Here is a 26,385-nt window from a genome sequence, read left to right as displayed (position 1 = left end):
CCACTCAACCTGTATCTGTGCTTGGGATTGCCCCGACCCAAGTGCAGCACCTTGCACTTGGCCTTGTAGCACTTCAAGACGCTGGTTTGGGTCCACCTCTCAATCCTGTCCAGGTCCCTCTGGATGACAGCCTTTCCCTCTAGAGTGTCAGCTGCACCACTCAGCTTGGTGTCATCTTCAAACTTGCTAAGTGTGCACTCAGTCCCACTGTCCATGTTGCCCTCAGAGATGTTAAATAGCACTGGTCCCAACACTGATCACTGATGAAAGCCACTCATCACCAGTCTCCACTTGGACACTGCGCTGTTGACCACGACTCTCTGAGTGTGACCATCCAGCCAATTCTTTATTTAGAGAGTGGTCCATTCATCAAATCAATTTTTTTCCAATTTGGTGACCAGAATGTCGTGCAGGAAAATGTTAAGCGCTCTGCATAAGTCCAGATAGATGATGTCAGTTGCTTTTCCTTTATCCACTGATGCTGTAATTCCATCATAAATGGCCACCAAGTTTGTCAGGTATGACTTGCCCGTGGCGAAGCTGTATTGGTTACCTCCAATCACCTCATCTTTATTTTCCATGTCCCTTAGTATGGCCTTCAAGCCATATGGTATGAAATATTGGTGGGAAGGTTCAACCTTTTCTGCTGTGCCATCAACATCTGCCTCTGATGTCGTGGGACAACATAATAAAATAGAAGGCATTACTTCCTGAGCCGCCCTCATAAATTTGAAACTGAATCAAGATTTCTTTTGGTGTGATTGCAGATTTCTTCTCTGGGAACCCAAAATGCTTCATTAAGTCATTAGCTAAATATGAAGCTTGCTTTGCCAATATTTTTCCCTTTAAATTGTTAAATAACTTGTGCAGCATTGATATGTATGAATTTGTCATCTATAGTAAATATTTGTTTGCTGTATTTATTGAGAAGGGTAATCAGTGCAGAACTTCACAGTGAGGATTAATGTGAGAACAAGCGAAAGGAAACTCCTAGATAATGTTAGTCTGATATTTATAGCTTATTTAGAAACAAATACGGGCTAGAAATTCTTTGGATTTCAATATCTTACTGTTCTTTCATTTATGAAAGATTTTGGTTGTACCAATAAGTTAAAGACTAATTAACTAATGACTAATGGTATTGATTTATTATTTGAAATTCTGAAAGAGAGACATATGTGTATGGTAGAAGTGATAATGCAAGAAAAGTTTTCTTTTCTTGTATTTTGAAAGCCCTTTTCCCCACTCCTCAAAATTTGTAAATCAATTAGTTATGTAGTCATTCCATGAGACTTGTTTTACCAAAAAAGATACAAATCCCAAATGTCCATGCTGTAAATTGACTTCCAGTATTAAAAGCTTTTTATAATTGATTAACTATTCTGCAGTTACAATGTTCTTGGGCTCCTTTGCTCCAGTCTTTGTTTTCTTTATAACTGTAGTTGAACAGTATCTCTTGATTGTGTGTCATTCTAATTTCTAAACCATTGCTTAATATCCTCTGTCTAATTCGTTGTGGGAGAGGTTGGGTTATTTTAAAGATGATGTTTTAAAAAATGCAGAAGCATATTCAGCAACTGCCTGTCAGTGTTGTTCTGCCACAGCTGAGATTTTAACTGTGCACAAGGTATGTACGACGAAGCTTCATGCTTCATAGGGTGTTATTCTTACACAGCTTCTCCAATTTCAGAACAGATTGAAGGAGCTTTGGTGATAACGTAGATGAATTCATCTGCCAAGTTTGACCAGCTTCTGTATTGTACTTTATGATTGTGCATTACTGTTTTGGGTGGATCTGTAAATCCAAAGATAATTTGTGCAGTTTTTGGTACTTGCTTTTGGGAAATAAGTGTAAGCAAGGATAAGTTATATCCTAAAATTCAAGAGAAAACTGGAATCTAGGGAGTTGAAATTAAACATTAGTTTACCAGTGCTTCTGATAATAGGAGATACCAAAGAACAACAGCCTTCAATTGCCATTACCTTCAGTACAGTGAGCAACTTGTACCTAAATATGTTCACCTTAAATCCTGTAATTGTTTTGTGCAGTCCTGTCAATATGACCTGGCACTCCTTTGCTGGATCACTGGGCCGTGGAGAGTTACATGACACGCAACAGCTGTAAGTGCCAGGTCCTCCCCTTGGGTCACGTTAGACTATTGCAATGGTACGGGCTTGGGGAAGAGTGGCTGGAAAGTTGCCTGGCAGCAAAGGGCTTTGAAGTGCTGGTCGGCAGCCAGCAGTATGCCCAGATAGCCAAGAAGGCCAATGGCAGCCTGACCTGCATCAGATATTGCATGGCCAGCAGGAGTAGGGAAGTGATGATTGTTTCCCTTGAATGTGTCATTGGTGAGACTGTGCCTTGAGCCTGTGCTCAGTTTGCAGCCTCTCACTAAAAGAAGAATTGTGCTCTAAGTTGCTCAAGTTGCAGAGAAGAGCAACAAAGCTAGTGTAGAGACTGGAAAGCAAGCTACAAAGAGCAAGGCTGCTTAGTCTGGAAAAGAGAAGGCTGACTGGAGATGTCATCTCTATAACTACTGGAAAAGAGGCTGCAGAAAAGAAGGGTATAGATTGCTCCAATGACTAGTGCAATGACTAGTGATAGATAGATAGAAGCAAACTGTCTCATGTTATACCGGGGGGGTTTGGATTGAATGTTAGGAAGAATTTCTTCACAGAGGGGATGATCAAGCATTGGGATGGATTGCCCAGTGATCAGAGGTATTTAAGACATATGTCTATGTAGCACTAAGGGTTGTGATTCAGTGGTGGGACCACATAGGTCAAGTGGACTTGATATTGAAGGTCTTTTTTAACCTAGATGATTGTATGACCAGAGGCTATTAGTGCAAGATTTAGAGTACTTAAGTCATTTAATTTTACAAGGACTGACTGAGTGACTGGTGGTGCCTGTGTGTGAGTCCTGCTGCATAAACTTTTTTGAGATATGTGATGATGCAGAGACTGCAAGTGTTCTCAAGCATAAGGGCTGACAAAATGAATGACGAGTCTACTCCATTACTTGCTCCTGCAGACCCGAGAGGCCTTCAAGAGTGATGGTGGTTTGCATGAATTGTTTAGAACATAAGATAGGCACACTGCTCTTCTAGCATTTAGAATCATAAATGCTGTTCCTTCCCAGAAACTAAATGCTTTGTAAGGTTTATGATCCACCCATCAAAACATCAAAAACAAAACCGAAGTATTGTAGACAGTGTTTCTACCACATGACAAGTACTAGTCTGCATCTTGGGGAAGATGCACGCATTTACCAGATAAATCCTTTTGTGTTGTACTGTATCTTCATGGTTCTCATTAGGCAGCGGTATAGTCCTCTGCCTCTTATGGCTTGCTGAGCATGTCCTAGAGTTGAGATGTTTGACTTGTCAGCTCTTTGCAAACACTGCCTACCAATTGTCATGGTTTAAGGCTGTGTTGTGAAATTGGCTCTTCTGAGTCAAGCTTCTGTTTGCTAAGATCTGAAGGTGTGGGTGTAGGATTGTTTTTATTTGCTTTCCCTTGCTATTTGCCTTTGCTGTACTGTGTGTAAGCATCGACTCATGAATTTTTGTGGTAATTCGCAGAATTAATTAGCAAAGCTGTATGCTCATTGCCTCTGAGGCTATGTGTGTTACAGCATGCAAGAGCAGACAAAAGTTTGTACGTGGACTAAATTTAGCGTTTCACAGAATCGCAGAATCATAGAATGGTCTGGATTGAAAAGGACCACAACGATCATCTAGTTTCAAGCCCCTGCTATGTGCAGGGTTGCCAACCACCAGACCAGGTTGCCCAGAGCAACATCCAGCCTGGCCTTGAATGCCTCCTGGGATGGGGCATTCACAAGCTCCTTGGGCAACCTGTTCCAGTGTGTCATCACCCTCTGTGTGAAAAACTTCCTCCTGATATCTAATCTCCCATCTTAATGTAAAACCATCCCTTCCTTGTCCTATCACTATCAACCCATGTAAACAGTCATATCCCCTTGTGTTTATACACTCCCTTCAAATATTGCAAAGCCACAGTGAGGTCTCCCCTTTGTAAAGCAAACAAAGTCAGCAGGAAGCACAAACTTCAGTTTATAAGGCACCATGTTGAAAGCATCAGAGCATCAGTCTGGAATGTCATTATAAGTCTAATCTGGAATGTCATAAGTCTAACCTGAGTATCTTTGTGAAAAGCTTAATTTTTTAAGTGGAGCAGCATGGTTGGAAATCACCTACTGCCTGCAGTTTGGTAGGTAGTAAAATTCAGAGTTTTCCTCTTTTTTTCTTTTTGTTTTCCTTTTTTTTAGATGAGAAGAGATGGGTAAGGGACCTGGGTGTGTGTTTAGAGACAGAGCCAAGTAATTTGCAAGTATCTTACCTCAGGTTATTTGTGCTCTTTTGCTGTCTGACATATTAAATTAGTTTTCTGAATAAGCAGATATACTTGTTTTTAAACAAACACATGGTGTCATTTTCAATTGCTTTAGTAATAATCTACTGAGGACACTGAACTAAATCAGTACACTCAGATTATCCAGTAGCAAAATTAGTATGTGGTAATTGGGTTGGGATTATGAGCTCAGCACTTGGGATGTATCTATAGACCTTGTATTAAAGAAAAATAAGGCTCATTATTATTCCATTTTTTTTCCCATTAAACAGAATTTGATGTTGAAATCATGCACAGTAGAAAGTGTAGAATCGTATTCCCTTTTGTCCAAGTGAGCGTGAATAATTGACAGTCTTTATTTTTAAGAAGATGTCAAAACTGCTCTTTCACCATATACCCTAAAAACTAAGGAAAAAAATAATATGGCCCCTTGAAACTAAAAAGCTTGAGACACTTCTGCTTTGTTTGAGAGTATGAATTTTTGGGGCCTTCCTTTGTTTATTTCTAGATGTTTGATTAAAGGTATAATATGGTAAATACATGAAAAGAACCTTCCCCATTCCGAATTTTTGGGAAAACCTAATATAATGTTTCTGAGTAAGTAGAGAAAGTCCAGAATCACAAAAAAAAAACAAACCAAACCAAACCAAAACAAAAAAATCCAAAACACATAGCATTTAAAGGACTTTGAATTCATACTTGTTTATCTAATAATGGGTATTACATCGAGACTCTAAAGCATGTCTTCAAGTATTTCTATTTTTCTCCTACAGTACTGCACAAATAATATTAATTTTTGTAGAGACTCTTCCTAAAACAGCAGCTACCTTTTATGTTGTATCTGAATAAATTGCAAAGCAATGTGAAATGTTAAGAGGTTGGTTTTTTGTGTGTGGTTTTTTTTTTTTTTTTGCTCAACTTAAGTCTTTAATCGTACCAAAAACGTGTTTGCATCATTTATTTGTTGAGTTAATTTACTGCGTAATTATGCAGATTACTTTCTTAAAAATGTGTTTTATTGTACCTGCAAGTCTGGGAGGAAGTAAGAAGGTGAATTGGGAATAATGAGCACAGACTTTGGTAAAAACAGGGAGAAAAGTGATGGGTTGACAGCTGAACTTTTGAAAAAAATAATTGTCAAATACTGAAATAAATTTAATTGCATTTCTTTCTGTTTTTTTTTTTTTTTTTTTTTTTAAGAGATGAAATTGGATTAATACCCTGTCCTGAAGCAAGATACAACCGGAGCCCGATAGTCCTAGTGGAAAACAAGCTTGGTGTGGAGAGCTGGTGTGTCAAGTTTCTTTTGCCGTATGTTCACAACAAACTTCTACTCTACAGACAGAGAAAACAGTGGCTGAACAAAGATGGTAAGTTGCCCTGTGGGAAAATAGTACCTGATTCTTAGCTATGTTCTTTACCTTTTTTTGACATGACATTGGCCCTTCTTAAACGCAGTTCAACCTGTTCTGAAAGAAGAGCGAAACCTGAGGGAAAGCTGGCTTTGTGTTGTGCATCATAAGAGATAGCTATATTGTTTCGTGGTTGAAAATGCAAAAAAAATCCTTTCTCTTTCCCAATCTGGAAGTACTGAAAGGAGATGACTTACTCTCATGAGTGATTTAGGAAAGTAGTCTTACTCTTTTGTGGAAGGAAAGATGTACTGTGACAGACAGGCAGCCGTGGTAACATGGATCTGAAGTAAGAAAGAAGTGCAGTGTTTTATTTGGATTTAGGGGTACCAGAAATTGTTTGTTGAAACAACTTGTTAATTGTAAAACTCTATTCTCTTTTTTCTTCTTTTGTTGTTCTCTTTTTTTTTCAGTTTGTTTTACTTGCCTGAAAAATTCTTTTGTATAGTTTTGTCTGTTTTGAATACTTTTTTAAAAATTATGAACCAGTGTGGTGCTGGAGATACTTGTTTACAAAGTAACTTTGTTTAAATTAAGAATGAAAAAAGGTAATTGTAGTTTTAGAAACTTTGCTCATGGCTTCAAGTCTCAATGGCAGTCAGCTTAGAAACTTTTCTTTCTTAGTCTTCTCATTTGGAATCTTATTTGATGGCACACTGACCCTTTTAGGCAGGTTTGGTTGTTTTTTTTGTGGTGACACTGTATGACGAGTGTTATGGCTGTTCAGAAAGTTTTTCTGCTTCCCTCCCAGATGAAGCATTTTAGATCCTCCCTTCTGAAAACATAGGTCATAAAATGGTGTCAGGAAATAACCAGAGTAGTGTGAAACTTAGCTAACTGCCTATTTGTTGATTGAATCTCACTTGATTTTCTTCCTTTGGAGAGAAACTGTCCTCTCCTTTGTTTCTTTTATTATTGAAAGTCAATGTAAAATGCTTGAGAAGAGATGATCTGCAGTATTTCCATGTCTACCAAGTTTTTGTGTAACTACTGTAAAACATGATCAAGACCCCAGCATATTAGTAACGTTTGGAAGATCTGTATAGCTTGCAGTATTTAATATGCTTTACTGTTAAATTGTAGCAGAAACTGAGCAAAAGTGTTGGAGGGCATGAAGAGAGAGGTATTTTCCAGATTGACCTACAGAATTGCTTTTTATGTAGTTTAAGCTCTTTACATATGAAATATAAAATCCTTGAGGATTTTCCTTTGAATCCTTTTTTGTAGATAAAACATACGGAGTGTTTGGCAAGGTAGTTTTCTTCTGGATGTTGTGGAAGTACAGAATTATGGCTGCTGCAAAACTCAATTGCATATTCTGTTGATACCTGTTAATAAACAGTGATCACAAATGCAGTCTCCTATTACTTTGTTTGTGTTGTTTGAATTACCAGAAGCTACTGTAGATCAAACAGAAAAGAAAAATAGGGTCCTGATTACAGTGTTATGATTTCATCTGATATTCTAGCAAGATCTGGAAAAAGTGGTTCTTTATAGTTAATTATTGATAATATACTAGGACAGATGCTTAATTTTATTGTGGCTTCTTTTGCAAGTTGGAATACGATTTCTTGAAAACCAAAATCTTGACTGTTGCTGGTGTTCTAGTTTAGAAGTTTTTCTCCTTTCAAAATGTTGTAATTTATGAATGCAGACTATCTGTGATATCACAAGATGGTTGTCTGAAATTGCTACAAATATCTTTTCTTTTTGTTCAAAATATTGTTCTGCGTACACTCAAAATCATTACTTAAGCCCATTTTTCCACTCTAAAACAGCCTTTTGTATGTATAATGTGTGTACAAAAATAAAAATTTGGATACAGTCATGTTCGGGGTGAAAAAAATAAAAAGGAGCTAGAAATCTGGTCATACTTGCTCTCCTTCATGTGGAGAGACTTCTCATGTCCAAAAGGATATCTGAAATCCAGCTGAAAGTGCTTTTTGAAATTTAAATGAAGTACATGTTGAGTTTTGTTACTGACACAGAACTATCTGGCAACTGCTGACGTTATGTGCTAGATCTGTCATACAACTTTTTATGGAAGAAGGCTCAGAGGTTTCTAAAATTCTGTCATTTGGCATCTCTAGCTCGGAAATTCAAGCTTTGTGAAATCTACATATGCTCTTTGCTGCACAAAACTACGAAGAAAATCAAACTAAGGGAACTAGATATTTCTTTGAGGTTTTCCTCATCTGCTTTTTTTCCTTTGATAATACTCAGGATACTCAGTGATTTTATTTTTTATTCATTCATTAATCTCCAAGCACTTATATAAAACAATATGATAGATAAGCTTCTGCTTAGATTGGGCGTGAATTGTGCTGTTCCAAACCTTTGACATCACCATAGTATGTTACTGGGCAGTCATGAGTTTGTAGGACAAACTATATTCTACATGGAGTCATATAGTCTCTGAATACTCTTTCTGAAAAGTATTTGAAAGAATGAACTGGGTTGTGATATGCTTTTGCTTGATATATCCTGTCTGCCCTAGATTATGCAATCACGGTAGCTAATGATTACTGAAACAATTATTAAAATCAAACATTATGTCTTAATTCAGAACCTCTGTGCTGTCTGTAATGCTGTTCTTTGTCTCAGCATTTTGTTGTTTCTCTATTTCTTATCCTGCATTTTGAAGTTTACCTTTCACTCTCCTTCACTGTAATTTATACTCTTTCACTACCTTTCAGCATATAGGAAATGTGAGTATAATTACATGAGTTCACACTCATGAGTATATTGCCCTCATATAATGACATAACATAGCCCTCATGGGCAAGGAGCCCATGGAAACATAGGGTACACAAAATTGCTTTGTCAGACATGAATGCAAATGTCAAGTTGCATGCAGCATGCCAAGCATGCAGTTATATGGAATAGGTACTGTACTCTCAGATAAATTTCTTGGTTAAAAGGTAAGTGAAGTTGATCTCCTGTATTTTTTGAAGTAATATGCTCCTTTATTATTGCATGTCACTGGTAGATTTTTTTAAATGTAATTTTGTAGCCAGAGACCCAGATAGAGATTATTTAGTTCCACAAGACCATCTCCTTCCTTTCCCTTTTTTATTTCTCTGCCATGTAAGTCATCTGCTGGAAATTACCTGGAGTACAATTTATTTAGTTTCTTAAATACAGAGTGTTGAGGAGAGAATGTAGCCAAACTCTGTTGGCAGTAAAAGCCTGGATATTTGTGGCGATAGTGACAGGGTAACTGATCTGAAGCTGCATGTCCTGAGAGTGGTGCTTAAGGAAAATCAATGTAAGGCAGTCTCTAGCATCTCAAGGTTAGGTGGGGATGCCTCTATGATCCCCGCTGTTACCCTGGTGGAACTCAAACTGCTGCTTGCTCACTTTCCCTGGAGGAGAAAACTGGAAAGGTGTGTTAGAACTCATGGATTGAAATAAAGAGTTTACTAGGTAAAACAAAAGCCATGCACACAAGCAAAGCTAAAAAAGAATGTGATACTTCCTGTCAGCAGGAAGATGTTCAGCCCCACCCAGGAAAGCGGGTGCTTCTTGGGAAGACAGACACCATCACTCTGAATGTACCTTCTTGCATCCTTCTTTTCTCTAACTTATATTGCTGAGAATGACTTCATATGGTATGGAATATCCATAATACCATAGCAAGGCTGTCAGTTCAGAATGAACTCAAAAGTGTTTTCTGTTACATGTATGTGCATGTGGATAGTTAAATTATGTTTGATCCTAATTCTTTTTTTTTTCCTAGATTTTCCTAGATATAATTTGCTACAGTATTTAGTTTTGTTTGTTTGTTTGTTTTGTAACTGTACATTATATAAAAGTAGCACGTATCTGCAGCTCAGGGTTGTACAGAAATAATAAGAGTATACTTTTAATGTTACTGTCTCATTTCAGAATTGTTGGATTTTCTTTGAAGAATTCTCTTTAATACATTCAGTATGTCTGCAATTTAAATCACTGTATACTCAAGGATTCAGTGCAGTCACTGTCCATCTCAGGGTATACAATACATGTGAATCTATCTTACTCAATAGATATTTATATCCCTATATAGGTGTATCTATCTATACATATATCTGTGTAGATAGATAGATTTATAGGTATATCTGGATAGATAATTAGGCATACAGATGGTGGTCTGAAATTTCCAGCTGTAGACTTAGACTAAAGTTGTTAGCAAGATCTTCCAAAATAAGATATAGCAGTGTTCTGTGGAGATGGACGTGGACATGACAGCCAGGCAAGTAGAGACTTTAATGAAGGATGGGACTAAGGGAGTGCAAAGAGACCACTAGAATATGTGAACCATTGCTAATCTTTGTATTTTTTGTTCACTCGTTTTAGAGCTGATAGATACCACGTGTACGCTGTTGCTGCTGAATCCAGACTTCACCACAGCCTGGAACGTGAGGTGAGCTGCACTCAGTAAATGACATCGAAATGACCTGGGCCTTAATGAGCAAGTCAGCCTAAACTCTGCATTTAGTGGTAACTAATGATAGAGCAGCAGCTTCTCTACTACAGAGCACTGAAGGAATGTTAAATATTTCTTCTATCCTGTATGTGCTACAAACAATTTTAAACTTTTTTTTTTTTTTTTTTTTTTTTTAGTACAGCTAAAGCATGTGAATACATGTTAGGTCCTTATTTTGTTTCAGTTGGAAGTGTTTTCCTTGCCTCTGTCTGTTGAGGCAGGTCATTTATAATCTTCGGGTGGGCATATGGTTTTTGCTGAATCACTGTATCCAGCTAATGTCTGCTCTCTGTTTTCACTGTTTTTGTTTTATCCCTCATTGAATATTATATCTGAGTCCTTTTGAGATAACTGATCAATTTAGTTTGTTATCAAAGCTGAACAGGCCTCAGTAGATACACTGCAAAAGAAGAGGAGGAAGCTGTATTCACAGGGTTCTAAAGCAGATATTTTTTGTGTAGATCTCCCAGGTGAGAGAATGTTCTGCTTCCAAGGTAAGATATGAGACAGTCTTAAGGAAATAGTAGGAGGTTGGAAGTCTGACAGAAACTTCTTAATACCTAGGAGAACTAATTAAAAAAAATATATATATATAAAAGGCATTTTGAAGTTAAAGTTCATTATTTCTGTAGGGAAAATGAACAAAAAGATGATGGCTGTGGATAGCTGTCAGCCGTGATTGCAAATTCAGATTTTTTGTCTTTCATTGCTAGTGTAATGCTGAAAACTTCTGCTAGGTTTTGTATCTTCCAGTGTCTTGAATCTAACAGAGGCAGGTGAAAGTGGTAGCAAAGGGCTTACTGTCTTGAAAATGTATACCCCTGAGTAGCTTTCAAGTAATAAAAAGGAGTTAGCATGCATAAACACTAGAGCTCCTACAGTAATGTAATCCTATGGTACCTAAAACTGATTTCAGTTGTTTTTTGTTTGTATAAACATAAATGCATCCATAATTAAGAGTCTGTACTTTTTTTTTTCTGCCTAACAGCTAAAAGAACTTGCTCATTGCTTGTTCTTATATGTGCAGTTTATATATGTAATTTAAATTGCAAATGGAATAAAAATGTTGAGGAATATAGAATAATTTTATGATTTGGCAGTGTGCAAATAAGTACAGAGGATGGCCATGCCTCTCTAGTTCTTTACAAGGTGGCTTGGTTGGTAGTGTGTCTTTGTAGCATTCAGAATGAAGGTGATGTTGTAGCAGCCATTAAGTATCTGAGGAATTTATCGGTGTGTTTGCTTTAGCTGGAGGACTGATGTTCTGAACCTGGACCTGTGCTGGTTCAGGCTGCTGCTGGGCGGTGGCTCTTTGGGAGAGTGGGTAGGTACATAATGGCACAGCTCAAACTAAAGAACCACACTTCAGACTCCCTCAAGTACACTGCAGGTCAAGCTAGCTAAACAAGGATGGTATGAGAGGGCAGGCTGTGTTCAGCACAGTATCTGTTGGAGATAAATTTGTACTGTTATGTACTCTAAAGTGGGAACTAATTATGTGGGACTTGCTCTCTGCTTGCAGAACATGATGGATCAGTCGTGGGATGATTGTTTTCATCTTGCACAGAGGATGTTTGTTGTGCCAGATTTATCTTATGTTCTTGACACATAAATTCCCTGTTTTATTTGCGAGAGGAAAAAAGCATCATAGATTCTAAGCCTAAAAGGAAAAAGATTAACAGCAGCAGCTCTTCCCATAGAGTGCTTCCTATAATCTAATAATTGCATCATTTTAAGTTTAGATAACCCATGTTTCCTACATTGAATTCTCTGCTGAGAGCTTCACTGAGAGCTTCACAGGTAGTGATTGATCCAACAGTATTAAGCCTGGATAGTCAGGAAGAGTGTTTGAGGGTAGGAAGAGAAAAGCTTTTCCTTGGAAGGGGAGTCAGGGCTTGGCAGAGCATGACTGGAGTGGCAGTATGGAAGGCTAATGAACATTTAAGTGAAATTGGCAGCCATAGAAAGTTATGTTAGTGAAGGACTGGGGAATGTAAAATTTGAAACTGGCTAGGAGCCAATAATCTGTCCTCTCTTTGGAGCTATTCTAAATATGTAATATGCCCACTGTCAACGGTTTACGGGCTGGTTCGGCCCGGTTCCGTGACTAGAAGGGCAGAGGGATCCGCGGATCCGCGCCCCCGGAAAAAGAAAGAAAATAAGGGACCCCGAAATAATTGAAAACAGTGGCAACAATCTGAGGTAAAACAAAGTAATTTACTAAATATGGTATCAACAGAATTTTATAAGGAGAGAGAATGTGAAATTGATGGTGGATCGGCCTTACCACAACGCTGAGATGAGAAGCGCAGGCAGAGAAGCGCAGGCAAGAAGCGCAGGCAGAGAAGCACAAGCGAAGCAGCGCAGGCAGAGAAGCGTAGGCAGAGAAGCGCAAGCGAAGCAGCGCAGGCAGAGAAGAGAGCATCAGGTGACCTTGCCGGGAGTTATATCTCCTCGCTGACCGCAAAGCCCCCTGGGGAAACGTAGCTGCTCTTCTCCGCTGGACAGGCACCCGGAACTTGAGCATCAGCAGTCAAACCCCCAGTGCATTGCATGATGTTATGATGTGGAATACCGATAATGAAAAATCATGAAACCATGACATTCCACCCCTTATTCCACATCACTACATCATGCTTAATATAGACAAACAAAATATAAACACACGCACTAGGAATTACTGACTGCACTCCCTCAACATCAAGTTCCCTTGCGGTACACATTGAACATCCCCGTTTTCCTGCATCACCCACCAAGTGGACCCAGGTCCCTGGGCAAAAACAGTTCCACGAAGAGGTTTGTCCTTCTCAGAGGCTGGAATAACCCAAACTGCCTTTCCCAACATATTCTTTACATGTACAACAGGGACTTTATCTCCCTCTACGGTATGTAGGGAGCTGGACTGGGTTGGACCACCACGATTGATAGATCCTCTGGTATTGACTAACCAGGTGGCTTCTGCCAAATGCTTCTCCCAGTGCTTAAATGTACCGCCTCCCATTGCTTTTAGCATAGTTTTTAACAACCCATTGTATCGTTCAATCTTACCTGAGGCCGGTGCATGGTAGGGAATATGGTAAATCCACTCAATACCATGACCTTTAGCCCAGGTACCTACAAGAGAATTTTTAAAATGAGTCCCATTATCTGACTCAATTCTTTCTGGGGTACCATGTCGCCACAGGACTTGTGTCTCAAGACCTAGTATGGTATTTCGGGCGGTAGCGTGGGGTACTGCATAGGTTTCAAGCCACCCAGTTGTTGCCTCCACCATGGTGAGCACATAACGCTTACCATTACGAGATCGTGGCAAGGTGATATAATCAACCTGCCATGCCTCCCCATATTTGTACTTTTGCCATCGCCCTTCCTCCCAGAGAGGTTTCATTCTCTTGGCTTGTTTAATTGTGGCACACGTGTCACAGTCGTGAATGATTTGCGCAATAGCATCCATAGTTAAATCCACCCCTCGGTCTCTAGCCCACTTATATGTCGCATCTCTCCCTTGATGGCCTGAGGTCTCATGGGCCCATCGGGCTAGAAATAATTCACCCTTGTTCTGCCAGTCCAGATCTATTTGGGCCACCTCAATTCTGGCAGCTCTGTCTACCTGATGGTTATTTTGCTGCTCTTCAGTAGCCCTATTCTTGGGCACATGGGCATCTACGTGACGCACCTTTATAACCATATTCTTTATTCGGGCAGCAATATCTTTCCACAGGTCAGCAGCCCAAATAGGTTTACCCTTTCTTTGCCAGTTGTTTTGCTCCCACTGCTGTAACCATCCCCATAGAGCATTTGCCACCATCCACGAGTCAGTGTAAACATAAAGCATTGGCCACCTCTCCCGTTCAGCAACATCCAAGGCCAGTTGGACAGCCTTTACCTCTGCAAATTGGCTCGATTCTCCTTTTCCTTCAGTGGCCTCTGCAACTTGTCGTGTGGGGCTCCACACAGCGGCTTTCCATCTGCGGTGTTTCCCCACAATACAACACGATCCATTTGTAAATAGGGCATATGTCTTCTCATTTTCGGGTAGTTCATTATATGGTGGGGCCTCTTTAGCACGTGATATCTCTTCTGCTGGCGGTGTTCCAAACTTTTTGCCTTCAGGCCAGTCCATGATCACCTCTAGGATTCCTGGACGGTTGAGATTCCCCATCCGCGCTCGCTGCGTAATCAGCGCAATCCACTTACTCCAAGTGGCATCAGTAGCATGATGGGTGGAGGGACCCTTTCCCTTGAACATCCAGTTCAGCACTGGCAGTCGAGGTGCCAGAAGGAGCTGTGTTTCTGTACCGATTACTTCGGAAGCAGCCCGAACCCCCTCATACGCGGCTAAGATCTCCTTCTCAGTTGGAGTGTAGCACTCTTCAGACCCTCTGTACGCCCGACTCCAGAATCCCAGGGGTCAGCCTCGGGTCTCTCCTGAGGCTCTTTGCCACAAACTCCAAGTGGGACCTTTCTCTCCAGCAGCAGTGTAGAGGATGTTCTTCGCATCCTGTTCCATCCGTACTGGCCCCAGGGCCACGGCACGGGCTATCTCTTGTTTAATCTGCTCAAAAGCCTGCTGCTGCTCAGGACCCCACATAAAATCATTCTTCTTCATGGTCACGTAGGTAATGCCACAAGGCAAAACGTGATGTGGTCTTACTGTTGTCACTTGCTCGGGCAGGAGAACGTCTTCTTTTGATGGCTGAGACATTAGATGCCACCGGCTGGGAGGAAATCAAGTTGATGAGCCCCTCCAATAGGCTGTTTTGGGAATTCTGGTCCCCATTTGATGTATCCGTTACCTCCACGGATTTATCAGCTTCAGGCACGGTTGATAGTTTGTCTATTATATCTTCTTGTTTGTTCTCCATTCTGTCCAGCTTTTCAGCTACTTTTGTAATGGCTGAAACACAAGCTCGCAGAGGGCTTAAATGTAACTCAAAGTCTTGAAGTTTATTAACCAATTCACTTATAAGGGGTCTTCTTTCCCCTCTGCCATACATTGCTGCAAATGTGCTGGCGTACCTTTCTGGTGCGGTCTTTGTGAATGTACGCCACATGTTTGGTGTACACCTGACTCTCGGGATCATGCTCTTGGTCTGGCTCGTCAGGAATGAAATCGGGGCTATGTAGCATTTCCACCACAGCATATTCTCTTAAATAACAGATGCCTTCTTCCATATCAGCCCATTTTTTTTTCTCAGGCATCAGATCATCTTTGAAGGGGTATCTTTCTTTTACAGCTAACAACATCCGCTTCCAGAGGGTAAAGGCCTGGTTCTGGCATGTACTAATACCTCTGTCAATGGCTGAGTCCCTAGCAATGCCACCCAGTTGGCGAGCTTCTCTACTATCCAGCCACACACTGTTGGCCCCATTGTCCCAACATCGAAGTAACCAAGTGGCAATAGGCTCATTTGGGTGACGTGAAAAGTCTTTTCTCAGACTTCGAATTTCATTCATTTTCAGAGATCGATCAACAATGGTAACGATATCTTGCTCACCTCTTACTCTTTCGGGACTTCTTGTTGCCCTCATTGGCGCCGGTGACCGTGGTCTTACTGAGGGCCCCTCCCCTGGACTTAGGGGTGCTTCTTGTGGATCTTGGAGCCACTCCTCTGGACCTCTCTCCTCTTCTTTCTTCTCTTCTAACTGAGTCGAGATTCGTTTCATTTTCCGTCCTCTTACAGGGGCAAGTGACATCAATTGTGGTGCTTCTTGTAGTTGATCAGGTTGGTCAGTTCCAATGCTCTCATCCTCCAGTTCAGCTCGGAGCCTGTCTCGTTCGATTATGAGAGTATCTAGCTCAGATTGGAGGGTGTCTTGTTGAGATTGAAGACTGTTGAGTTTGGATTGCAGGGAGTCTCTCTCAATTCGGAGGGCATCTCTCTCAGATTGGAGGCTGTTTCTCTCGACCAGGAGACTCTCTCGCTCATTTTGCACTGTTTCCCTGAGACTCTCCTTTTCAATTTCACAAACTCTCTCCCTCTCCAGGATAGTATTGAATAAGGCCCGGTAAGCATTAGCCAGGCCCCAAATAATTTGGGCCTCCTCAGATCTTCCTGAGCCGCGACATTCCTGTCTCAAATATCTGTTTAAATTTTCAGGGTCTTTCAGGTGTTCTGGAGTAAAGTTCCATGACACCGAAGATTTCCATCTCTCTAAAGTCTCACCCAGGCCTCTCCACATTCCCTGCCACTCAGTATTTACTGGTTTTGGGGCAGACTTCCTCAAAATATAATAAATACTAATAATAAGTGAAATGGTGAGCAGTACATTCACGGAGATTAATAACGTGATCAGGTGAGCATTGAAAATCCGCATAAAGAATTCAAAGGAGAGGCTGGAAACCTGCTTAAAAATCCCCAACCCTGTAAAATTAGCAGCTCCCTCTGGAATGGTATGCCACATAATATGCAGATGCCACATAGTTATTTCCATCCATGTTTTCAATTGGCTATATATACCTATTGCTCCATAGAGCAAAGTGGTGAACTTAATTAAGGCCCAGTATGTTTTTAGCATTAAGAAAGAAGAGACAGTGGCATGCAGCCCCTTAAAAGGCAGTTTCAGTAGAGAAAGCATTTTTTCTCTTTTTTTTTTTTTTTACAGAAACAAGATAGCAAGGCTCAAAGTTTACAAATATCCTAGAGTATTGGCCATCCGCCTGGACTTTTCAAGGTCACGCTTTCAGACAGTACTGGTGAAACAGATAAACTTTCCCAATGAAGCTGTCTGAGAGCGGAGAGAGAGATTTGTTCAAAAAGCTAAAAAGCAACTATTGCCCGCATTCTCCACCAAGAATGTCAACGGTTTACGGGCTGGTTCGGCCCGGTTCCGTGACTAGAAGGGCGGAGGGATCCGCGGATCCGCGCCCCCGGAAAAAGAAAGAAAATAAGGGACCCCGAAATAATTGAAAACAGTGGCAACAATCTGAGGTAAAACAAAGTAATTTACTAAATATGGTATCAACAGAATTTTATAAGGAGAGAGAATGTGAAATTGATGGTGAATCGGCCTTACCACAACGCTGAGATGAGAAGCGCAGGCAGAGAAGCGCAGGCAAGAAGCGCAGGCAGAGAAGCGCAAGCGAAGCAGCGCAGGCAGAGAAGAGAGCATCAGGTGACCTTGCCGGGAGTTATATCTCCTCGCTGACCGCAAAGCCCCCTGGGGAAACGTAGCTGCTCTTCTCCGCTGGACAGGCACCCGGAACTTGAGCATCAGCAGTCAAACCCCCAGTGCATTGCATGATGTTATGATGTGGAATACCGATAATGAAAAATCATGAAACCATGACATTCCACCCCTTATTCCACATCACTACATCATGCTTAATATAGACAAACAAAATATAAACACACGCACTAGGAATTACTGACTGCACTCCCTCAACATCAAGTTCCCTTGCGGTACACATTGAACATCCCCGTTTTCCTGCATCACCCACCAAGTGGACCCAGGTCCCTGGGCAAAAACAGTTCCACGAAGAGGTTTGTCCTTCTCAGAGGCTGGAATAACCCAAACTGCCTTTCCCAACATATTCTTTACATGTACAACAGGGACTTTATCTCCCTCTACGGTATGTAGGGAGCTGGACTGGGTTGGACCACCACGATTGATAGATCCTCTGGTATTGACTAACCAGGTGGCTTCTGCCAAATGCTTCTCCCAGTGCTTAAATGTACCGCCTCCCATTGCTTTTAGCATAGTTTTTAACAACCCATTGTATCGTTCAATCTTACCTGAGGCCGGTGCATGGTAGGGAATATGGTAAATCCACTCAATACCATGACCTTTAGCCCAGGTACCTACAAGAGAATTTTTAAAATGAGTCCCATTATCTGACTCAATTCTTTCTGGGGTACCATGTCGCCACAGGACTTGTGTCTCAAGACCTAGTATGGTATTTCGGGCGGTAGCGTGGGGTACTGCATAGGTTTCAAGCCACCCAGTTGTTGCCTCCACCATGGTGAGCACATAACGCTTACCATTACGAGATCGTGGCAAGGTGATATAATCAACCTGCCATGCCTCCCCATATTTGTACTTTTGCCATCGCCCTTCCTCCCAGAGAGGTTTCATTCTCTTGGCTTGTTTAATTGTGGCACACGTGTCACAGTCGTGAATGATTTGCGCAATAGCATCCATAGTTAAATCCACCCCTCGGTCTCTAGCCCACTTATATGTCGCATCTCTCCCTTGATGGCCTGAGGTCTCATGGGCCCATCGGGCTAGAAATAATTCACCCTTGTTCTGCCAGTCCAGATCTATTTGGGCCACCTCAATTCTGGCAGCTCTGTCTACCTGATGGTTATTTTGCTGCTCTTCAGTAGCCCTATTCTTGGGCACATGGGCATCTACGTGACGCACCTTTATAACCATATTCTTTATTCGGGCAGCAATATCTTTCCACAGGTCAGCAGCCCAAATAGGTTTACCCTTTCTTTGCCAGTTGTTTTGCTCCCACTGCTGTAACCATCCCCATAGAGCATTTGCCACCATCCACGAGTCAGTGTAAACATAAAGCATTGGCCACCTCTCCCGTTCAGCAACATCCAAGGCCAGTTGGACAGCCTTTACCTCTGCAAATTGGCTCGATTCTCCTTTTCCTTCAGTGGCCTCTGCAACTTGTCGTGTGGGGCTCCACACAGCGGCTTTCCATCTGCGGTGTTTCCCCACAATACAACACGATCCATTTGTAAATAGGGCATATGTCTTCTCATTTTCGGGTAGTTCATTATATGGTGGGGCCTCTTTAGCACGTGATATCTCTTCTGCTGGCGGTGTTCCAAACTTTTTGCCTTCAGGCCAGTCCATGATCACCTCTAGGATTCCTGGACGGTTGAGATTCCCCATCCGCGCTCGCTGCGTAATCAGCGCAATCCACTTACTCCAAGTGGCATCAGTAGCATGATGGGTGGAGGGACCCTTTCCCTTGAACATCCAGTTCAGCACTGGCAGTCGAGGTGCCAGAAGGAGCTGTGTTTCTGTACCGATTACTTCGGAAGCAGCCCGAACCCCCTCATACGCGGCTAAGATCTCCTTCTCAGTTGGAGTGTAGCACTCTTCAGACCCTCTGTACGCCCGACTCCAGAATCCCAGGGGTCAGCCTCGGGTCTCTCCTGAGGCTCTTTGCCACAAACTCCAAGTGGGACCTTTCTCTCCAGCAGCAGTGTAGAGGATGTTCTTCGCATCCTGTTCCATCCGTACTGGCCCCAGGGCCACGGCACGGGCTATCTCTTGTTTAATCTGCTCAAAAGCCTGCTGCTGCTCAGGACCCCACATAAAATCATTCTTCTTCATGGTCACGTAGGTAATGCCACAAGGCAAAACGTGATGTGGTCTTACTGTTGTCACTTGCTCGGGCAGGAGAACGTCTTCTTTTGATGGCTGAGACATTAGATGCCACCGGCTGGGAGGAAATCAAGTTGATGAGCCCCTCCAATAGGCTGTTTTGGGAATTCTGGTCCCCATTTGATGTATCCGTTACCTCCACGGATTTATCAGCTTCAGGCACGGTTGATAGTTTGTCTATTATATCTTCTTGTTTGTTCTCCATTCTGTCCAGCTTTTCAGCTACTTTTGTAATGGCTGAAACACAAGCTCGCAGAGGGCTTAAATGTAACTCAAAGTCTTGAAGTTTATTAACCAATTCACTTATAAGGGGTCTTCTTTCCCCTCTGCCATACATTGCTGCAAATGTGCTGGCGTACCTTTCTGGTGCGGTCTTTGTGAATGTACGCCACATGTTTGGTGTACACCTGACTCTCGGGATCATGCTCTTGGTCTGGCTCGTCAGGAATGAAATCGGGGCTATGTAGCATTTCCACCACAGCATATTCTCTTAAATAACAGATGCCTTCTTCCATATCAGCCCATTTTTTTTTCTCAGGCATCAGATCATCTTTGAAGGGGTATCTTTCTTTTACAGCTAACAACATCCGCTTCCAGAGGGTAAAGGCCTGGTTCTGGCATGTACTAATACCTCTGTCAATGGCTGAGTCCCTAGCAATGCCACCCAGTTGGCGAGCTTCTCTACTATCCAGCCACACACTGTTGGCCCCATTGTCCCAACATCGAAGTAACCAAGTGGCAATAGGCTCATTTGGGTGACGTGAAAAGTCTTTTCTCAGACTTCGAATTTCATTCATTTTCAGAGATCGATCAACAATGGTAACGATATCTTGCTCACCTCTTACTCTTTCGGGACTTCTTGTTGCCCTCATTGGCGCCGGTGACCGTGGTCTTACTGAGGGCCCCTCCCCTGGACTTAGGGGTGCTTCTTGTGGATCTTGGAGCCACTCCTCTGGACCTCTCTCCTCTTCTTTCTTCTCTTCTAACTGAGTCGAGATTCGTTTCATTTTCCGTCCTCTTACAGGGGCAAGTGACATCAATTGTGGTGCTTCTTGTAGTTGATCAGGTTGGTCAGTTCCAATGCTCTCATCCTCCAGTTCAGCTCGGAGCCTGTCTCGTTCGATTATGAGAGTATCTAGCTCAGATTGGAGGGTGTCTTGTTGAGATTGAAGACTGTTGAGTTTGGATTGCAGGGAGTCTCTCTCAATTCGGAGGGCATCTCTCTCAGATTGGAGGCTGTTTCTCTCGACCAGGAGACTCTCTCGCTCATTTTGCACTGTTTCCCTGAGACTCTCCTTTTCAATTTCACAAACTCTCTCCCTCTCCAGGATAGTATTGAATAAGGCCCGGTAAGCATTAGCCAGGCCCCAAATAATTTGGGCCTCCTCAGATCTTCCTGAGCCGCGACATTCCTGTCTCAAATATCTGTTTAAATTTTCAGGGTCTTTCAGGTGTTCTGGAGTAAAGTTCCATGACACCGAAGATTTCCATCTCTCTAAAGTCTCACCCAGGCCTCTCCACATTCCCTGCCACTCAGTATTTACTGGTTTTGGGGCAGACTTCCTCAAAATATAATAAATACTAATAATAAGTGAAATGGTGAGCAGTACATTCACGGAGATTAATAACGTGATCAGGTGAGCATTGAAAATCCGCATAAAGAATTCAAAGGAGAGGCTGGAAACCTGCTTAAAAATCCCCAACCCTGTAAAATTAGCAGCTCCCTCTGGAATGGTATGCCACATAATATGCAGATGCCACATAGTTATTTCCATCCATGTTTTCAATTGGCTATATATACCTATTGCTCCATAGAGCAAAGTGGTGAACTTAATTAAGGCCCAGTATGTTTTTAGCATTAAGAAAGAAGAGACAGTGGCATGCAGCCCCTTAAAAGGCAGTTTCAGTAGAGAAAGCATTTTTTCTCTTTTTTTTTTTCTTTTACAGAAACAAGATAGCAAGGCTCAAAGTTTACAAATATCCTAGAGTATTGGCCATCCGCCTGGACTTTTCAAGGTCACGCTTTCAGACAGTACTGGTGAAACAGATAAACTTTCCCAATGAAGCTGTCTGAGAGCGGAGAGAGAGATTTGTTCAAAAAGCTAAAAAGCAACTATTGCCCGCATTCTCCACCAAGAATGTCAACGGTTTACGGGCTGGTTCGGCCCGGTTCCGTGACTAGAAGGGCGGAGGGATCCGCGGATCCGCGCCCCCGGAAAAAGAAAGAAAATAAGGGACCCCGAAATAATTGAAAACAGTGGCAACAATCTGAGGTAAAACAAAGTAATTTACTAAATATGGTATCAACAGAATTTTATAAGGAGAGAGAATGTGAAATTGATGGTGAATCGGCCTTACCACAACGCTGAGATGAGAAGCGCAGGCAGAGAAGCGCAGGCAAGAAGCGCAGGCAGAGAAGCGCAAGCGAAGCAGCGCAGGCAGAGAAGAGAGCATCAGGTGACCTTGCCGGGAGTTATATCTCCTCGCTGACCGCAAAGCCCCCTGGGGAAACGTAGCTGCTCTTCTCCGCTGGACAGGCACCCGGAACTTGAGCATCAGCAGTCAAACCCCCAGTGCATTGCATGATGTTATGATGTGGAATACCGATAATGAAAAATCATGAAACCATGACACCCACAGAGGTTAGGTGTTTGTTTATTTTGATTAGAAGAAGCTGGGAAGCTGCAGAGGGGTAGAAACTAAGCAGGGAGAACTGAGCAAGAGCTAATTGTGTGGTGTAGGAAAGCATGCTAAAAAATAGCAGGCGTGTAAGTGTTGCTTCTTGAACTGAGATAGAAATTTCTGTTATACAGAATGTGCAACAAGATGCTTGCAGTCACTGATCATAATTTATTGTCTGCTTTTAGAAGTTGAAAAATCTTCTTAAGCCAAAAATGATCAAACATGTATGTAAATGATTGTGAAGTAAATTTTCATAGATATTACTGTTCTTGTTGAAATGCTTTCTGACATCTATAATTGATCAAAAGCCAAAAGGCACCAGATAACAAGAAGCTTTGAAAATTCAAACCTTTCCTGTGAGATATCATTGACTTCAGAGGTGTCAGTAAAAACATGAAGCACGTGAAAAGCATTTCAGATTATCTCCTACAGGAGACAGTAGGTAAAGTTTTTTTTCATAGCAGTTTTTTTTCTATACTACCAGCTTCTCTCCCTCCCCACCAAGAAAATGGGAGAAATACCCTTCACAGTATAGTGCACCTTTCACTTAACCTGTTGCCATGCATATCATTTTGATGGTGCCATGCATGTCATTATGATGAAAACTATGTTATTTAGAAACAAAAATAAAAATACCAACATTGCTACTGCTAAGTTTTTAATTCTAGCTACTACAGGTTCTGAGAAAGGCATGTTTCCTGTAATTATATGGTAACTTTGGGATTCTCTCTGTCTTTACTTCAAAGTGTCTCTAAAGTAGATTGGAGTATAGGATGTGGAAGGGAGCATTCTTACAATAACCGATCACAGGATGATGTTTTCAAATACCCCTGGGAGGGGCAGGGAGATTTCTAAATCCAGAAAAACAAAAATGATGTGAAGCAGGGAACTCTGTATAAAGAAGGAAGAAAAAGATAAAATACAAACTTTACTGTGTCTGTGTAGGAGGTCTGGGAAATCTTATGTTGAATGAGCATTAAGTTTTGCTAGTGTGAATTCTTTTTTAGTTTTTAAGCAAGAAGATGTTTTACAGATGAGTAAATTTTGTGATTTCTGCCTTTCTAGTCATTTTGAAAAATATTCTACACACAGAATATTTCTTCCTACCTTCTAAATTTAGGAATCCTTGATACTATGTCTTGAGCCATATTTAAAAACTGTGTGTGAAAAAGTTAAATGTGTGTGGGGAGGCTGTCTGGAGGAGTAAAAGTATTTTCAAATTTGCAGAGTGTTCTGAAAGCTGAATTTCAGAAAGGATGTTTAAATATATATGTAACTCTCTTAGCTGTCCTTGCGTTAATGAAAAGAGAAGGAGTTTGTGTTATTAAGATTTTTCTATAACCTACCAGTAAAAACAATATTATTGTTAGCACGCGTAACATGTAGCCCAAACTGTGGCTTTTTTGTTAGTAGCGGAAAGTATGATAGAGAGCCACGCTCAAAATAATAATAATGAGTAAAAAATTGACTTAGCGAGTTTTTTCTTGTTAGAGTTGAGCAACAATGGGTTGAATGTATTAAGATAAAGTTATGAGACTGGGATTTATTTTGCTGAGTGTGGTTGAATAGCAGTGCCTGCATATAGCTGAGTGAAATGGATTAATCGGTCAAATTCTATTATATTAAAAAAAAATAAAAAGCCATTCTGTGTGGGATTCATGGTTTGTTTTCAGATTATGTTCTTTATTCAAAAAAAATTATTTTATCTTTTGTAGGAAAGAATTAATACTTTCTGGCACTTTAAGTCCACTTAAAGATTTACATCTTGGAAAACTGGCGCTAACCAAGTTTCCAAAGAGTCCAGAAACGTGGATTCATAGGTTTGTTTCTCTTGCCTTACGTTGCTTCCCCAGAGTTAAACATTCCTTCTAGTGTTTTATTGTTGTTGTTGTTGTTTGTTTGTTTTTTCCCCTGTGTTCGGGTTAAGGAGAATGCTGGATGTAAGAGGACACCTAGAAATACAGTGAAGTGTTTGAGCCAGTCACTATGAAACTCAGTCCTTTGGCTTTTGAAGATCCCCATCTGTATTTTACACTTAGAATTAAAATTATATGAACCTCTTTGTGGAATCTTTTTTTTCACTAAGCTTTGAACGTGGGATAATTTTTCCTAAGGATTTATCATATCTTTCAGCACTTAAAATTCTCATCCCAAGATTTCTGATTTCATCAACAGCAGATATTAGAGCAATGTGAGTTTCTCTGCTCTGCTCCTCCACACTTATTGCTGTATTGTTTGTTTGTAGACATTTCATAAAGACAAGAATCTGTAGAAGGTAATTTTTATAACCCAAATTGACGTTGACTTCCATTTCTTTGTTTATCTTTTTGGTTTGGTGAATTGATTTTTATCATTTCTAACTAAATGCCATTAAATTACCAGTACTAAATATTAAGATAATAGAGTACTTTTTTTTTTTTTTAATTTAACTCCAAAATTATTTGAACACGCATACCTAACTATCTTAGTCGTGACTGAGTATATGTAAATTAGCCTGTAGCACACCTGAGTGAAGCATAGGTATATTGTTCAATTTGTGATAAAATTTCTTGATATGTGCATGATTTTTCTTAATATGTTTTTATGTTATTATTCATTATTTTACAGACAACCTTCAAAATATTTGAATGGAGTACATTAGAAGGCAGTTCATAATGTTCATGAAATTTCCATTTCACATGTCCAGTACTGAGACATCTATAAAGTTGATATCCCATTACGGGATTCCTGTTCTATCAAAAGCATAAGTAAAGTTTCAGTCTTGCGAATAACACATGAATTTTTGGACAAAGTAGTTATTGGTAAACTCTTCTTTTTGAATGAATGGGCTTAATATTCTTGAAGTTTACACAGAAGACACTATGTGAAATGTTGCTAGGTGTTACCTACCTTACAGAGTATTATTACCTTCGTTTACATATCGATTCAGCAACAACATTAGAATGTAGGAATGAAAAAATGTGTTGAACGTATCCAGCATCTTACATGTGGCAAATGCACTCATTAAAGATGCCAAAATATCTGCCATATGTCTTGCCACTTTCGGGAGAGTTTCAGGTAGTTCTTGTGCATATAAAGTTAGTGTGCCTGTTGATTACACAGTTGTCACTGCATTCATTTTCTTTAACTCTGAGAAGTGGAATAGCGATAGTAATAGGACATGACCCAATAAAGCAGATTCATTTTGTCCAAATTTATTAGGGAATTTATGTAACTTCCAAGAGTTCATTTCCGTGACAGCCAGCAGGTACCAAGCACATATTTTAAAACATTTCTAGGGTTGTGCTTTTTCCTCCCATGAAAAAAGTCAAGAAAACAGCTCAGATTTCATTTTATCTTTTTTTTTAAGCCACAGAGATTAGGAAGTCATTTTTTTTCTGAATTCATTATTTTATAAACAGTCTTTATTTTAAGAAACAGAAATAATAACAGTATTAATATCAAAATGATTTGTCTTTTATTTTTCATTTATTGTTTTCCTTGGAAGGCAATAATGATGAACCATTATCTACCTTTTATTAAGGGGATGACTTTATGTGGTTACTTTTCCTGCCTAAATACATCTGAAATTGCCTATTTCTTTCTGATTGAAGTTAGAAATATTACATGATAATATTTGGCTTACACTTATTAGTATTGTCTTCCAACAGTTTAAATCTTGTTTAAAATATCTGGAAGAAAAAGCAAAATGGTAATAATTCTTTATATTCTTCTGCTATTTTATGAATTGCAAAGTAGAAGTCTCAATTTTAAATTTTTTTTTGAACTTGCACTTTCATGAGGTAGCTATAATTGTTCTTATAACTGATGCGTGAGTTGGTACAAAGCAGAAAACTTCAGTGTCTCACACTGAAGGATGTCCAGCTTTCGAGGCTGTTCCACATAGTCCCATTGCCATTCTCTGTACACATGCTGCTTCATGGATACCTGCCATTATTGACAGTTTACAGTAGAGCCTGCAGATGTATGTTTGGGGAGTACCTTCCATAATGCAGCTCTTATCTAAAAATACTAAGTCAGTCCAAAGTAGAATTGAAAAGCCACATAGAAAGCTGTTCTTCTCAGTGACTTCAAATCAATTATGTATAATTCAGTAGT

At 40.6% G+C, this 26,385-nt stretch overlaps 1 protein-coding gene across 1 annotated transcript in view; it reads left to right on the top strand.

Moving 5' to 3' along the window:
* PTAR1 (protein prenyltransferase alpha subunit repeat containing 1) overlaps positions 1-26,385 on the top strand; it is a 44,956-nt gene that overhangs the window by 3,895 nt on the left and 14,676 nt on the right. The window contains exons 2-4 of the mRNA XM_085212708.1: positions 5,578-5,747; positions 10,128-10,194; positions 24,003-24,107. Coding sequence (XP_085068834.1) covers positions 5,578-5,747; positions 10,128-10,194; positions 24,003-24,107 — 342 coding nt within the window. The remainder of the gene's footprint in view (positions 1-5,577; positions 5,748-10,127; positions 10,195-24,002; positions 24,108-26,385) is intronic.

The sequence above is a fragment of the Meleagris gallopavo genome, chromosome Z (assembly GCF_905368555.1).
Source record: "Meleagris gallopavo chromosome Z, MGAL_WU_HG_1.1, whole genome shotgun sequence".
Lineage (NCBI taxonomy): Eukaryota > Metazoa > Chordata > Aves > Galliformes > Phasianidae > Meleagris > Meleagris gallopavo.
This window is presented reverse-complemented; position numbering and strand designations above follow the sequence as displayed.